Source organism: Juglans regia, chromosome 8 (assembly GCF_001411555.2).
Source record: "Juglans regia cultivar Chandler chromosome 8, Walnut 2.0, whole genome shotgun sequence".
NCBI classification, from domain to species: Eukaryota; Viridiplantae; Streptophyta; class Magnoliopsida; order Fagales; family Juglandaceae; genus Juglans; species Juglans regia.
The window spans coordinates 7,304,356-7,319,654 of NC_049908.1; the positions used below are offsets into that span (position 1 = coordinate 7,304,356).

Here is a 15,299-nt window from a genome sequence, read left to right on the forward strand (position 1 = left end):
ATAAAATCCTCACTATGACTTAAAATAAAATAAAAAAACAAAACAAAAAACTAGTAAATGATATTTGGATTTAAAAAGTAATGAATGGATTGGAGTCTAATTCTCGTATGTTATTTAAATCTAATGGCCTTATGAAATAAGCTAATAGATGAGACAAATCTTTTCGGCAACGTCCCATTACTAATAAATTATTTTTGAAAGTCAGAAGGAAAATAACAAAATTAAGAGTTTTATTACTTATAATCTCTACACACTATATAATATACTTATTTTTATTTTTTAAAACTTTTTTAAAACTTTTTTTAATTTTATTCTTTATAAATTAATTGAATTCTTCTATTCATAATGCGTACATTATACTGTATAAAAAATAAAAAATTATATATAATATGTAATGTGAATATGAAAAATAAATTTTTTCTAAAATTAATGGATAAACCCAAAAGCAGTGGACGGAACGTTAGAGTTTAAACTAGTCGATCTTTCGCTCGTTAAACCCATTTAATAATGAAGTCATAATTAATTAATGTGGAGCACCCGATTGGTTGTTCTTTCTTCCCCCTTAAGAAAATCACTTTGTAATTCTATTATTATTTTTTTTGTAAAAAGAATAGTAAAAGAGTGGTAAGATTATAATTATTTCTTTGTAATTCATAGTCAAGATGCATACACACTATTTCTAAGGAAAGGTCCTTTTGAAATCCAAAGGCATGCAGCTGTTGGTATGAAGATAAAAAAAACTATATTTATAAAAAAAACTCAAAACCGACGTCGTTAAGTTACATCCTAACTATAAAAACAAAGTCCTAACCCTAAATCACTCTCTTCTCTTCTCTCTATCTCTCTCACTCTGCTGCTTTTCCTCTCCTTTCCTCTCTTATTTCTTAGCCTACCTCCCTTCTGAGTTCTTTTTTATCTCATCCTCCTCCTCTTTCTCTTTTTCTTTTTCTTTTTCTTCTTTCTTTTTTTTTTTCCTCCTCCTCCTCTTCCTATTTTCAATATTTTATTTTTTTCTTGATGTTTCGTTCTTAAAGCGTGACAGTCGATGTTTATATTATAATATATTTATACTATAATATAAACAAACTAAATTATTTATTAAAATAGTATTATATTCAAATTAAAGTTTAAACACGATTCAAATAAAATCTACATAAATATTTATATAGCATCTAGCTTTCGCACCAAACATTGTTTTGCTTTTGAATCTATAATGGAAATTTCAAGAAATGGGACATGAACTTACTAGCCAAGTTTTGCCGACCCCACCATCTCATATTCACTCGTTTTGGTTTCACTGCCTTATCCATCAAGATTGGGGTTTCGATGGACATTTTCTTTTGTTGGTCGATTGTGTTCCCCACTTTCTTATGCTCCTTTTACGGCTTAGTTTGTTTTCACAATTTTTTTTAATTTATCTTATTTTATTTAATTATTATATATATTTTTTTAAATTTTTACATAAAATAAAATAAATAATAAAATATTTTCAAATCTAAATAAAAAAAATTAAAAAGATATATTCTAACAATATTTTATTTAACTTTTAACTTTAATTTCAATTTATCTCTTCTCATTTGCCAAAACTAACAAGGCCTTACAGATATACTAATAAATATTTTAAAGAGAAGTGATACATATTATAACTATACAAATATTTTATTAAAATAAACTCATAAATTAAAGTAGTTTCATGTGATTCGTTATATTTAATTTATGATAAAACTAACTTTACAATGTAATATACCACACTATACCACGTCAATTTATAAATTTATTTTTGTAAGTTTTTTTTTTTTTTGTAATGGCTAAGACATTTGTTTATTTCAGAACCATTGATTCTCACTGGAAAAATTAGGGTTAAGCAAAAATCTGAAAATCCAACTTTGCACCGACTCCACTCTAGAGTCGAAGTTTTTTTCACCAAAAAAGTCGAAGTCAAAATCAGAGTCAGAGGTAGCGATGTACCAACTCCAACTACGATTGTCAGACTCCGATACCGATATTGTATATATTTTATAAAAATATATGTATTTTTTATATGTTAATTATATAATTTTTTTATATAACTATTAAATTTAAAAATATATTAGTATGAGCAAATTGTTATAAAATAATATACTTATACTATAATATAAACAAACTAAATTATTTATTAAAATAGTATTATATTCAAATTAAAGTTTAAATATAATTCAAATAAAATCTACATAAATATTTATATAGCGTTTATCTTTAGCACCAAACATTGTTTTGCTTTTGAGTTTATCATGGAAACTTCAAAGAAATGGAACATGAACTTACTAGCCATATTTTGCCGACCCCACCATCTCATATTCACTCGTTTTAGTTTCACTGCCTTGTCGATCAAGGAAGGGTGGGGTTTTGATCACATTTTTGGACATTTCCTTTTGTTGGTCGATTGTGTTCCCCACTTTCATATTCTCCTTTTTAAGGCTTGAGTTTCTTTTCACAATTATTTTCAATTTATTTCATATTATCTAATTATTATAATTTTTTTAAATTTTCACATAAAATAAAATAAATAATTAGATTTTTTCAAATTACAAAATAAAAATTATATTACAAAATATATTATAACAATATTTTATTCAACTTTTAACTTTAATATCAATTCATCTTATCTCATTTGCCAAAACAAACAAGGTCTTACAGATATACTAATAAATATTTTAAAGAGAAGTGATACATATTATAACTATACAAATATTTTATAAAAATAAACTCTTAAATTGAAGTAGTTTAGTGTGATTCGTTATATCTACTTTACGATAAAACTAACTTTACAATGTGATATATCACACTACACCACGTCAAATTATGAATTTATTTTTGTAAGGATTTTTTTTTAATGGCTAAAACATTTATTTATTTCAAAACCACTGATTCGCACTGTGGGAAACTAGGGCCAAACAAAAATCGAAAATCCGACTTCGCACTAACTCCACTCGGAGTCGGAGTTTTTTTCACAAAAAGAATCGAAGTCAGAATTAGAGTCCGAGGTAGCAATGTACCGAGTTTGACTCCAATTGTCAGACTCCGACACTGATATTGTACATATTTTATAAAAATATATGTATTTTTTATATATTAATCATATATATTTTTTATATAACTATAACTTATATAGTTAGTTAAATTCATAATATATTAATATGAGCAGATAATATACTTATATTATAATATAAACAGACTAAATTATTTGTTAAAATAGTATTATATTAAAATTAAAGGTTAAACACAATTCAAATAAAATCTACATAAATATTTGTCGTTTTATTGAATAGTTGCGTGAACGTTATAAACCAGTTGTCTGCATCATTTTTAAGGCGAAACGCACAACAAAAATGGAAGTCTCTAGGACTCAAACATGTCTTGAGAGAGCATCTGTGCTTTTCGTGTCCGATTTGTAGCCAAATGGTACTATTATAGTCATGTTTAGGCAGGGGAAGATCACCTCCAATTGTCTTATCTTACTCTTTTAGCCCATTAAAAAAAAAAAAAAATGGTAGTTACAAGACATTTTCTGTTTATTATAGTAATTTATAACTATAGATAACGCTCGCAACGTTAATAAAATAAATTAAAATATTAATACTATTTTTAATGTTGATTAACGACCTCGTTTGTTTTCAGAAAACATCTCATCTAATCATTACATTTTCTCAACTTCTAATATAAAATAAAATAAACAATTCAATTTTTTCAAATTTCAAAACAAAAATAATATTAAAAAATATATTTTAATAATATTTTATTCAACTTTTTAACTTTAATCTCATCTCTAAAAACAAACGAGCTCTTAAAAACTTATGCCATAAATAGTGCCTTGTGTGTACCAGTAAACTAACCTACAGATGAGTCTTTCTTTTCATTATTATTGTTGAGAATTTGGGTGCCGATCAGGAACACAGTCAGGTAGATTAGTGGACAATTTAGTGAAACTTGGGTCACAAAATAATATTAATATTAATATTAATAATAAAGAAAACTAAACTCGGGTTTTTGTTTTGGGCCCTAAACCTGTCCTCTGGACCAATGGTTCCTACTTTGATAATGGGCTCTAGGCATGTCCAACAAAGCCCACTTTTGACTAATAAAGACATGCATTCTTCGTGTCTTTTTTAGGTAGAGAAAAAATTAAAAAGATAATACTCTTCGCTCCAAATAGATAAATTACACCTAAGTCATTTATAAAAAGTGAATCATATTAAAAAATATATATATTTTTTATTTTTCAAAATAGAATTTATTTTTTATTTTTATAAAAATTTAGATAAATTTAGATATAATTTATCAAAAACAAAACATGAAGGACCAAATCGAATTAAATAAAAGTAATGTTACGTTATGGAATGTCTAGCATGTAATTATTAAAAAAAGAAAGATGTGTTATTAAAAAATTAATTTTTTTTATATAAATCTCGTAATTACTTATTTAAAAAAAAAATTGTGAAGTTTTTGTTTACTTTACAATTATAAATATAATTTCTTATTAAATAATTAATTAGGTTTTGAAAAAAGTGGGGTCAGTGGCGTGGCACCAAATTAAGTAAGAAACACCACGTGTTCGAATCGAAACACACCACAAGGCCTTTATAGCTGGCTTTCTCAGATCACGGATTCCAATCAAAGTTTTTTTTTTGTTTTTAAGGAAAGTGAGCAGCTTTCTGCTTTGGCAAACTTCGATACGGAACTTTCTTTGGACACGTGGCCATAAGACCTTTAAGCTACGAGCCTTTTGCGGTGGGCATCGGTTTTATTTGTAATTATTGACGTTTCAAATCAGTCCCAACATTATGTGGCTCTGTCACTTGTCCTTATTTTCTCGCCACGTGTCCACTCTAATTTACTCTCTCTCCGATCTCAATTGGCTAAGTTAAAATAAGTTAATATGGGTAAGTTAATGTTAATGTTTATAAACAGTAACTCTAAATCAGTTTTTTTTTTTTTAATCTATCTATCTTACTACTATTCATCGACAGCATGATAAACAGTAAAGATTCTTTTTTTTTAATTTTTTTATCCGTGTGAATGCCAATATGCGACATAATACCGCAATCGTGCGTAGGGAATAAGAGAGAGGAATAAAGAAAAAGTAAAAAAAATATTGATTTTTGAGTTTTAAATGATCAATAAATAAGTTTTTTTTTTTTTTGTTCGTATGTTTTTTTCACTTAATTAATTTGAATTTTTAATATAATTTAAATTTCATAATAAATGATGAACATAAATAAATAATAATTTTATTCTTATACATTATATTATTTTAATATTTGAAATTACACTTTATTTTTTTCTTCAATTTGACAGATGTGGCAAACGTACTTTTTTTTATCAATTATAAAATCTTACGCCATACAGGATTTTACACAAGTACCACTAATTTCAAAATAACTAAGCCATTTATAAAATACTAATATTTCATCATTAAACAAATAATAAAATTTTGTTAAATATTTTTAAAAAAGTATAACTATATAAATAATTAGAGTTTTAACATAATTTAAATATGATAATATTCTTAATTAACTAAAGAGAACTACTACAACTAATAAAAAAGTAATCTGAAAATATGTCATGAATGTGTATTTCATTTTTTTATTTTTCTTTTATGTTTTTCATGTATTTTTTTAATAATCATAAACATTTTTTAAAAAAATAAAAAATTTACGACATCATTGGGTCAGGAGAGAATTAACAATCTATCTCTTCCCAAACAAAATTATTGAGTTCGAGTAAGAGATTAATAGATTCTTAGGTTTTCATAAACTTTTATATATTTTTTAAAATATTATTTAAATATAAAATATTTTTTAATTTGTTAATCTAATCATTACAATTTTCTTAAATATAAATTTTTTAAATTTTAAAACAAAAACTACATTAAAAAATTATATTCCAATAATATTTTAACTTTTATAATATTTTTATTTTAACTATTTTTCTCTCATTTTCTAAAATCAAATAAAACATCTTAATCCAAATAATTTTATATATTACTATTCACAAACAATGTTGCTACTATTAATACATCGATCCAAATCATATCTAAGGATATGATGTCTACGTGTGTTATTTTTTGAAGGACGAGGCTGTTGTTGGTACATTAAAATTTTTAAGATTTAAATCCAACCTTTCATTTTACCACTTCTCATTTTTTTTCCTTCGGTTGGATTGCTTCGATTTATGCAGTGAAGTACTATCACTATCACAAAAATTCTCCACATCTCTTTTCACTTGTTAGGTGCAGAAATTGAGTTCATAAAAAATTCTCTATATATTACTTATTTTACTTATGATTATGTTTTTTTTTTTAAACCCAAAACATATTTATATTTTACAAAATAAATTATTTTTCAACCGGGCAAATGTACCTCGCACATTGCCCAACCGCTAGTATATATATATATAACAGTGGTAAACGTGCAACATCTGCCAAATTCAAGAAAAAAGAATAAAGTGTGAATTTAAATATTAAAATAATTTAATTTATAAGAATAAAATTATTATTTATGTTTATTATTTATAATAAAATTTAAATTATATTAAAAATTTAAATTAATTAGATAGTCTTGTTTTTTTAAAAATTTTTAATAAAACTTCATCATTTATTTAATGATAAAATATTAATATTTTACAAATTAAAGTTGATTTTAAGTGTATGATATAATATTATTCTCTTAAAAATATTTAATAAAACTTTATCTTTTATTTAATGATGAAAATTTTGTATTTTATAAATTAAAATTAATTTTAAGTATATGATATAATATTTATATTTTAATTATCTATTTTATGTTAGTTTAAATCAATATTTAAACTTCTACTGTTAGATTAAGTCTGAAGATTCAATATGAAAAATTGGAATTTAAAATAAAAAAACTAACATTTTTCCCAACTTTTCATTTCTCCCTCTCTCTTCTTCCCCACGAACGTTTGTATAATTTAGTTAATTAAGAATATTAACATATTTTAATTATGTTAAAATTCTAATTATTTATATATTTTTAATTTTTTTAAAATATTTAGTAAAATTTCATCATTTATTTAATGATGGAAGATTATTATTTTATAAATTAAATTTCATAGTTTATGTATCATATACTATTTATTTAGGTAATTAAGAATATTATCATACTTAAATTATGTTAAAATTTTAATTATTTATATGGTTTTAATTTCTAAAAAATATTTAACAAGGACTTAAAACATTTAGCTAAGGATTTAAAATAAAGGGTTGAGATTAATTTCTTAAAAATATTTAATAAAATTTCATCACTTATTTAATAATGAAATATTAATATTTTGTAAATTAAATTGGATCGTTTATGTATGATATGTTATTTATATTTTAATTATTTAATTTTTAAATTAGTTTAAATCAGTGTTTTAATAAGAGAAATTGTTTATATATAAATTTTAACAAGAGAAATTATTTATTATAGTGATAAATATTACAGTCTTATAATTCTATCTCTAAATTTTAACAAGAGAGATTTATATAATTTTAAAGTGTGTAAAATCTGCACAATATCGTTAAACAAATTTGGTAAATTCGAGATCCACTTTAAATAATCTACTTTTTTCATAATAGTGATAAATATTTTAATGATTTTATTTTATTTTTATATATAATAGTAATAAATATTATATTGATTGTATTTTTTATTTATATATAATAATGATAAATATTATGGTGATTTTTTTTTTCCTCACTTTATTTATCTTTCCTCTGACTCGATTCTTCCCCCACACGGCACGCTCCATCCTCCTTTAGCTCAGCCCGGTGCCGCCGTGCACTGGCAAGCCTCATTGCCATCACTGGCGAGTCCCCTTCACGCCGACGACCAACCCAGCCACCACCGATCTCCCCCACGCGCAGTCCTCTCTCTCCTGAGGTAACCCAACCAAAATGGATTTTTTCCATTTCTCTCTAGTTGCGCCGCCGTACGGGGCCACCCAGCCTCACCGCCACCACTGGCAAGTCCCCCTCATGCCGGCGACCAACCCAGTTACCACCAATCTCCCCCACGCGCATCCATCTCTCTCCCTGTGGTAGCCCAACCGAAATGAAATTCACCCATTTTTGTTTAGTTGTTCTGCCGTACGCGGCCACCCAGACCACCGCACATCCATCATCTCACACTGGCGACCACCTCTCGTAGACCCAACCACAATGAACCTCCATTCTCTCTTCGTCTCATACTGGCATTCACACACACGAACCCATTCTCGACTCACAAAGAAACAGTGGCAAAAGACTATTTATTACTGTTCATTGCTACTATTCAGTACTGTTCACATTATAGGTGCTTTTAAGTATAAGACAGATATATATGAGAATAATAATACGTTAAGATGGTAGAATGAATTTTGTCGAATCTATCTAAGATAAATTTAGATATATTTAGATGTTAAGTTGAATTTAAATGTATTTATAGTAAGTCGAAAAAGGTGATGAGTCCCGAATATAAGAGTTAAAAAAGATGTGAGTTTTACGTATAAAGAGTTTTTGAGATGATATGAGTTTAATAATTTGAAAATGAGTTGTCTGAATGCTAGATTTAGTTTAAAAAATTGAATCAATTTTTTTTTTTACCTTTTTTTCACTTTTCTTTGAATTATTTTAAATTTAAGAAATATTTATACAAATTTTATATTGTCTTATAAAAGAGTATATCGAAAAAAAAGTTAGATGGGTTTGAATAATGAGTAGAGTTGAAGAAAAGTTAAAAATTTAATAAAATATTTTTAAAAGGTTGTTTTTAATATTATAATTTTAAAATTAAAAAAATATTTATTATATTTGATATAAAAATTTTAAAAATTATAATAATGTGAATGAAACTTTCATACATCCAAACATAATGTGCACGTCATCAACATTGAATCACATGGCAGATGTCTACGACATCATTACTTAATGTCTGGAAAAATATAAATTATATATATATATATATTTGAATCAAACCCTTGATATCTGTGATTTTAGTAAGATTACAGTTTTACACACCTCGTACGCAAAGACCTGATATTTTCCAGGAAAAAAAGAAAGATAGAAAAGAAAAAGAAAGAAAGCGATAGACAGGTGTCCCTCTATGTATCCTTTGTTCCCTTTGTTCGCTGTTAACTTTTTCGGAACATGAAATGTCATTTATGAGAACACAGACCTTTGCGGTGCCTGTGAGTCAATTCCGGTATCAAAGGTAATTACTGCTCTCACCATCAGCTATCGTTCACGTGGCACGATCTTCTTTATTGGGCTTAGGGTCAAGCATGCGTGATCAGTTTAGATTAATTATTAATGCTTCGTTTGTTCTTACAGACTATGAAATGAAATAAATTAAAATAAAAAATATTATTAAAATAGATTTTTTTAATATTATTTTTATTTTAAAATTTTAAAAAATTGAATTATTTATTTTATTTTATATAAAAATTTTAAAAATTGTAATAATTAGATAAAATAAAATAAAATGAATTAAAAATTTTTCTGAAAAATAAATTTTTTATTTTATTTTATTCTTTAGTTTAGGAAATCATGACACTATCAATATACACCAAGGGATTGATAGGTTGCACTCTTCGTGAACGACACGTGTTGGGTGTATTATGGGGAGAGTGGTGAATAGGATGTAATGATGTAGAAAGAATATGGTTCTTAGGGGATTTTAAGGGCCGGAAGAATCATGTTGTGGCCGTTTTTTTTTTTCTCATTTTGAGAGAGTGAGATGAGAGAAGAGAGAGAGATGAAGGACGACGACTTTCAAGCCATGTTAAACGGTGATTCTGATCAGCAGGCCGTCTCAAGCAGCTCCAGAATCTCATCTCTTTTGGCTTCCAAAGATCGTGATTTTCTTCTCTCTCCAACCGGAGCTCAGGTTCTCTCTCTCTCTCTCTCTTCCCATAGTAATTAGTTTTCAGAGCTTTTTTTTTTTTTTTTTAGTTAAGTTTATTTATTTTATGGTTGAAGTATGGGTTGATCTTATTTCTCCTTCAATTTCTGTGTAACGTAATGGCATGGAAGGCCGTCTGATGAAGCATATAAACACTTTTTGCCTAACTTACTATCAAATCATTGACGTCGGACGGAAAAAACGAGGAAGAGAGAAAGAAATTAAAGAGGAAGACTACTTAGTGCACACTGTTATAAGAAAATTATTTATTTATAACTAATTAATTTTAACGAAATAATTATTTATAATAAAAATTAATTATAAATAATCTTTTAATTATAATAAATTAATCATAAAAATTTATTTTTCTTATAGTAACAATACATGAACTAGAAAGAGAGAGGAGGAGGCGAGGGAGTAGTCGGGGTGAGAGTATTAACTCTGATAACTAATTTGATGCTTTTCTTTGCTTTTATTCTTTTTATTTCCTTTATAATCCTAATCAAGTTTTTCTTTCCTAAAACTTTTTTTCTTCTTTATTTTGAGTTTCTCACACACACATATATATATATATATGTATGAAAAAATAATGATTAGGTTCTCCCAAAAAACTAATTGTTGATAGTATTTTGTAGAATCATTAATGAACGTTTCAGAAACTAAAATAATAATTTTGAATATATATATATTCTCTCTTTTGTGTATAAATCCCAATTAACTCATATATATAGAGCAAAAGAGATCGAACTTTAACTGGGTCGACCATCAGGCCGCCATCAAGGGGAGCTAGCCTCATTTAGGCTATGTAGGTTTGTTCAATCAAACTCAAATTATTTCAACTCATTTCAAATTAATGAGATTTACTATTTTTTTTTTATTTTTCATAAAAAAGTTAAATTATCTCGATCTATTTCATACATTTTAACTTAAAAAGTTAAATTCATCTTAATTTTAAAAAGTTAAACTTATATAATCCGTAAAATATTACTATTTACAGCTAAGTTCATCTCAACCTACAAACGCAACTTTAATTAGCTGGTCGGTGGACTATATGTTTACGCGCGTATAAGGAAGTGCTTGTATTTCATGGCCATATGGAGTATTTATGTGCCAATAAGTCCACCATATATATTACTTAAATTGTTTTATATATAGGTCTGAAATATGGAAATAACAATATTTCTATATCACATGTACTAGTAATTAATTATAACAATGCTAGCTAGGTCTAATATCGATTTTTTATTCAGCAGCTACTATCTATATATATATATAAGCTGGTAGATATGGATATTAATTTTATGTGGTAGGGTTATTAAGTTGAATATGTTTATAGTTGAGGCAAAGTTATATATCCAGATTAGCTCGATCGTTTCAATAATCATGCTTTTCAATGGGGGGGAGTGGTTTGAACTCGTCAGCCCAAAAGAAAGGGAAAAAAAAAAGAGAAAATTAAGGTTTGGTTTATGTTTTATTAAAATTAAAATAAAATATTGTTATAATATTATTTTTTATTTTAAAAATTAAAAAAATTAAATTATTTATTATATTTTGTTTAAAAATTTATAAAAATTATAATGATTATATAAGATGAGATGAGATATAATAATATGATTTTATACTAAGTGCAAAAATAATCGTGGGTTAAGCAAGGGAGATCAAGCACATTTTCCCGAGGAATGTAGGCCAAAATTTGCTGTCCTAATCAATGGAGAGCACCCACCCCGGCCAGGCAGTGGTTGTCGTGGACAGCCAAGCAGAAAGCACAGGTGTCTCGTATTAATCTCCTTTAGCGGTTTAGCCTCACCTCGTCGCTGGGTTCTGTGCTGTCCACTGGAGCTGTCCTTTGTCCGTACGTCAGAGCGTGCTGTTTTTGGATCTATACTATATATGTATACTGTATCGTTGTCTTTCGTAAACGATCCTGTAGTATCCTATCTATCTTTATCCATGCATTAACTATTGTACATTGAATTGGATAATTAACGCAACTTCTCTCTCTCTTGGGTCTTGGTTTTCAAGTAAAAATAATTGTACGGTTTCTTCAATTTTTTTCTGGGTGTTTCGCAGGTCAAATTATTTGATCTTGAGAGCAAGGTCATAGGCCTTTACTTCTCGGCCAACTGGTATCCACCGTGCTGGAATTTCACCCAAGTTCTGGTTGGAATCTACGACGAACTTAAGACCAGTGGATCTAATTTCGAAGTTGTGTATGTGTCGTCCGATGAAGACTTGGATGCCTTTAACAACTACCATTCATGCATGCCATGGCTGGCTATTCCATTTTCTGATCTGGAGACGAAGAAAGCATTGAACCAGAAGTTTGACATCGAGGGTATTCCTTGCCTAGTTGTTTTGCAACCTAACGATCATAAAGACAATGCAACTTTGCATGATGGGGTGGAACTCATTTATCGGTATGGCATTCAAGCCTTCCCATTTACTAAAGAGAGGTTGGACATACTGCATGAAGAAGAGAGGGAGAAGCACGAGAACCAGACCCTAACCAATTTACTAACAAATCATGACAGAGACTATCTTTTGGGTCATCCGAGAACTGAACAGGTCAGTCACTACGTTACCTGATGATATGCAGCAAGCAGTGTTTATAAGATTAATTAATGAGAAATGCTACCTATATAAAGAGAAAAAATCAAAATAAACTTACAAACTAACGAAAGTTTACGTGATCAATTTGACTACTTGACAATAAAATATGATTAATTATATCAAGTCATGTAATTTTGTAATTTTGTGAGTTTATTTTTAAGTAATATATTTGTGATTAAAGTATTTCTTTTAATTAATATATTTTAATTCGGATCATAGTATCCTAGAAAATTTCATTAGGGAAAGCATTTACCATTAGGTCCATTACATTAGTTGATACGAGAATATTCGAAATTGACAAGCTCTCAACAAGTCTTAGTAGAGGTTTCGTATTTTTTATTCAAATTAAACTAAAAAAGATAGATATAAATTAAATAATATGTGTAACTCATAATATTAAATATTGTCAGTAAGCACGTGGATCACAACATTAATGATTAAATATTGTATCATGTCCGAATTGTAAATATATATATATATATATATTTTTTATCATTTCTGTTGATTTAATGTCCACCCACTAGCTTGTACCTTAGCACAGTAGCAGTACTGTAGTCACCAACTGCATGGCACAGATGCTTTGAAGTGGTGCACTATTGAATAAAATAAAAAGCAATCATATACAAAGCAATACCGGCTTATGGATGTTTCCCACTTTTGCAGGTGCCTGTTGCTTCACTGATAGGGAAAACAGTAGGACTATATTTCTCTGCCCAGTGGTGCCTTCCATGTGTTAAATTTGCTCCCAAATTAGCCTCCATCTACCACAAGATCAAGCAAACGCTGCTAGAAAATGGAGATGATTTTGAGGAAGACTTTGAAATAGTGTTTGTGTCAAACGATCGTGACCAAGAGTCATTTGACTCCTACTTCGACACCATGCCTTGGCTAGCCTTGCCTTTTGGAGACCCAGCTGTGAAGGAACTTGCTAAGCATTTTGACGTGCATGATATCCCTTGTTTGGTAATCTTAGGCCCAGATGGTAAGACTGTTACCAAACAAGGAAGGAACTTGATAAACTTGTACCAAGAAAATGCCTACCCTTTCACTGAGGCCAGAGTGGAGTTTCTGGAGAAACAGATGGATGAAGAGGCTAAGAGCCTTCCTAGATCGGTTTTGCATCCCGGGCATCGCCATGAGCTCACTTTGGTCTCTGAAGGCAACGGCGGAGGACCTTTTATTTGTTGCGGCTGTGACGAGCAAGGTTCTGGCTGGGCTTACCAGTGTCTGGAATGTGGGTACGAGGTGCACCCCAAGTGTGTCATCACTGTTGCAGATCCTGCCTCTACAGGCAATTTGGATAGTTGATTCGTGTCAGTGCAGCTCGTGCTGATGCTAATAACTCGGATGCTATTTGTTTGGGCCTTGGAATTTGGATTGCGTCTTTCTGTTTGCTGATTTAGAATTGGGATACTCTGCTATTCCAATCTGTTTCTAATATGAGTTTCCAAAATGTATCTTTTGTTGTTGTTAGCTGCTATGAACAAAACTGTAAACTGAATTTATTACCGGAAGAAATGTGCTGAAAACTAGCAAAAGTTCTTCCAAGTTTCCCAAATATTTTGTTATAATATAATCTGTTGTAAAATCCAAAAGTATTCCATCACGTACCATGCTCTAAAACACAACAAACGTCCACTTAGTATGGTAACCTTGAATATTTTCGAGAGATATAAAAGACTCTTTAGACGATGGGGGTGGCTCTGAGTGCTTGATCTTGTGCCTAATTAAACTTACAAAAGCTTCCATAATCTAATCGAATTGAGGTGTAAATGCGAATATTTTGATTCATTTGCTATTATTATTATTGTGTAGAAAAAAGCTGGATGCAGTCACCGTGCGTAAGTGTGGAGCAACCGATGCTCGCGTGGAAAATAAAATGCACCATTTTGGTCTATAGCAAATACGATTCGTTTCATCATCTCAATTCTCCCACGAAGACCAGAACTCTCCCTCCCTTCGTCTTCCCACCTCTCCCTCCCATCGAAGACCACGAAGGGATGCATCTCCCTCACTTCGTCTTTCCACATTTATCCACCCACGAAGATCTGCTTTTCTCCCACATTCATTTTCAAGGATCTGCCTTGCCATTCACCCTTCCTCTTTGCAAGATCTGACTCGCCGTTCACCAAGCCCATAATAACTACATATCATTTCAATTTCTTTGATTCATCTAGAGAGAGAGAGAAAGATAGAGAAAGATGATTTATTTTGATAATGAGTTGGCAACTAAACACGAAGAAGGTTTTCCTCTACTTCAACCCTGGAGTGCACCCTTTGTGACAATAACTTAATCCAGCAAACTATACATGATCTAAACCATGAAACACCCAATGAATAGAAAGAAGCAGGAAACAAAATAAGAATGACCATAAAAGATCCCTTGTTTGGTTGCTGAGAAAAACGAAGGAAAACTCAAATTCTAAATCTCTAGAAAGAAAACCACAAAAAAAGGAAGCGGAATTTCATCTTTGTATAGTCTTACTCCATATTTCATATCTCAAGAGGGAAAACGAAGGAAAACTCAAATTCTAAATCTTTGGAAAGAAAACCACAAAAAAAGGAAGCGGAATTTCATCTTGTATAGTCTTACTCCATTTCTCATATCTTAGGAGGAAAAACGAAAAAGGAAACTGCTAAAAGGGCACTTTCTCACTTAACCAACATAAAAGGTTAACTCATTGAGAATTCATTTGATAGTCCGAACATTAAGAGTGAAGAAGCTTACCTTGTAACTATCCTTCCAGCAACATAATTGAGAGCGAGAGT

General features: G+C 29.1%; 1 protein-coding gene across 1 annotated transcript; it reads left to right on the top strand.

The window, feature by feature from the left end:
* Positions 1-9,609: 9,609 nt before the first annotated feature.
* On the top strand, positions 9,610-14,003 carry LOC109013952 (probable nucleoredoxin 2). The gene is made up of 3 exons (XM_018996227.2): positions 9,610-9,905; positions 11,991-12,485; positions 13,194-14,003. The coding sequence occupies exons 1-3, from the start codon at positions 9,756-9,758 to the stop codon at positions 13,836-13,838; spliced, it is 1,290 nt and encodes a 429-aa protein (XP_018851772.1). The 5' UTR covers positions 9,610-9,755; the 3' UTR covers positions 13,839-14,003.
* Positions 14,004-15,299: the final 1,296 nt, after the last annotated feature.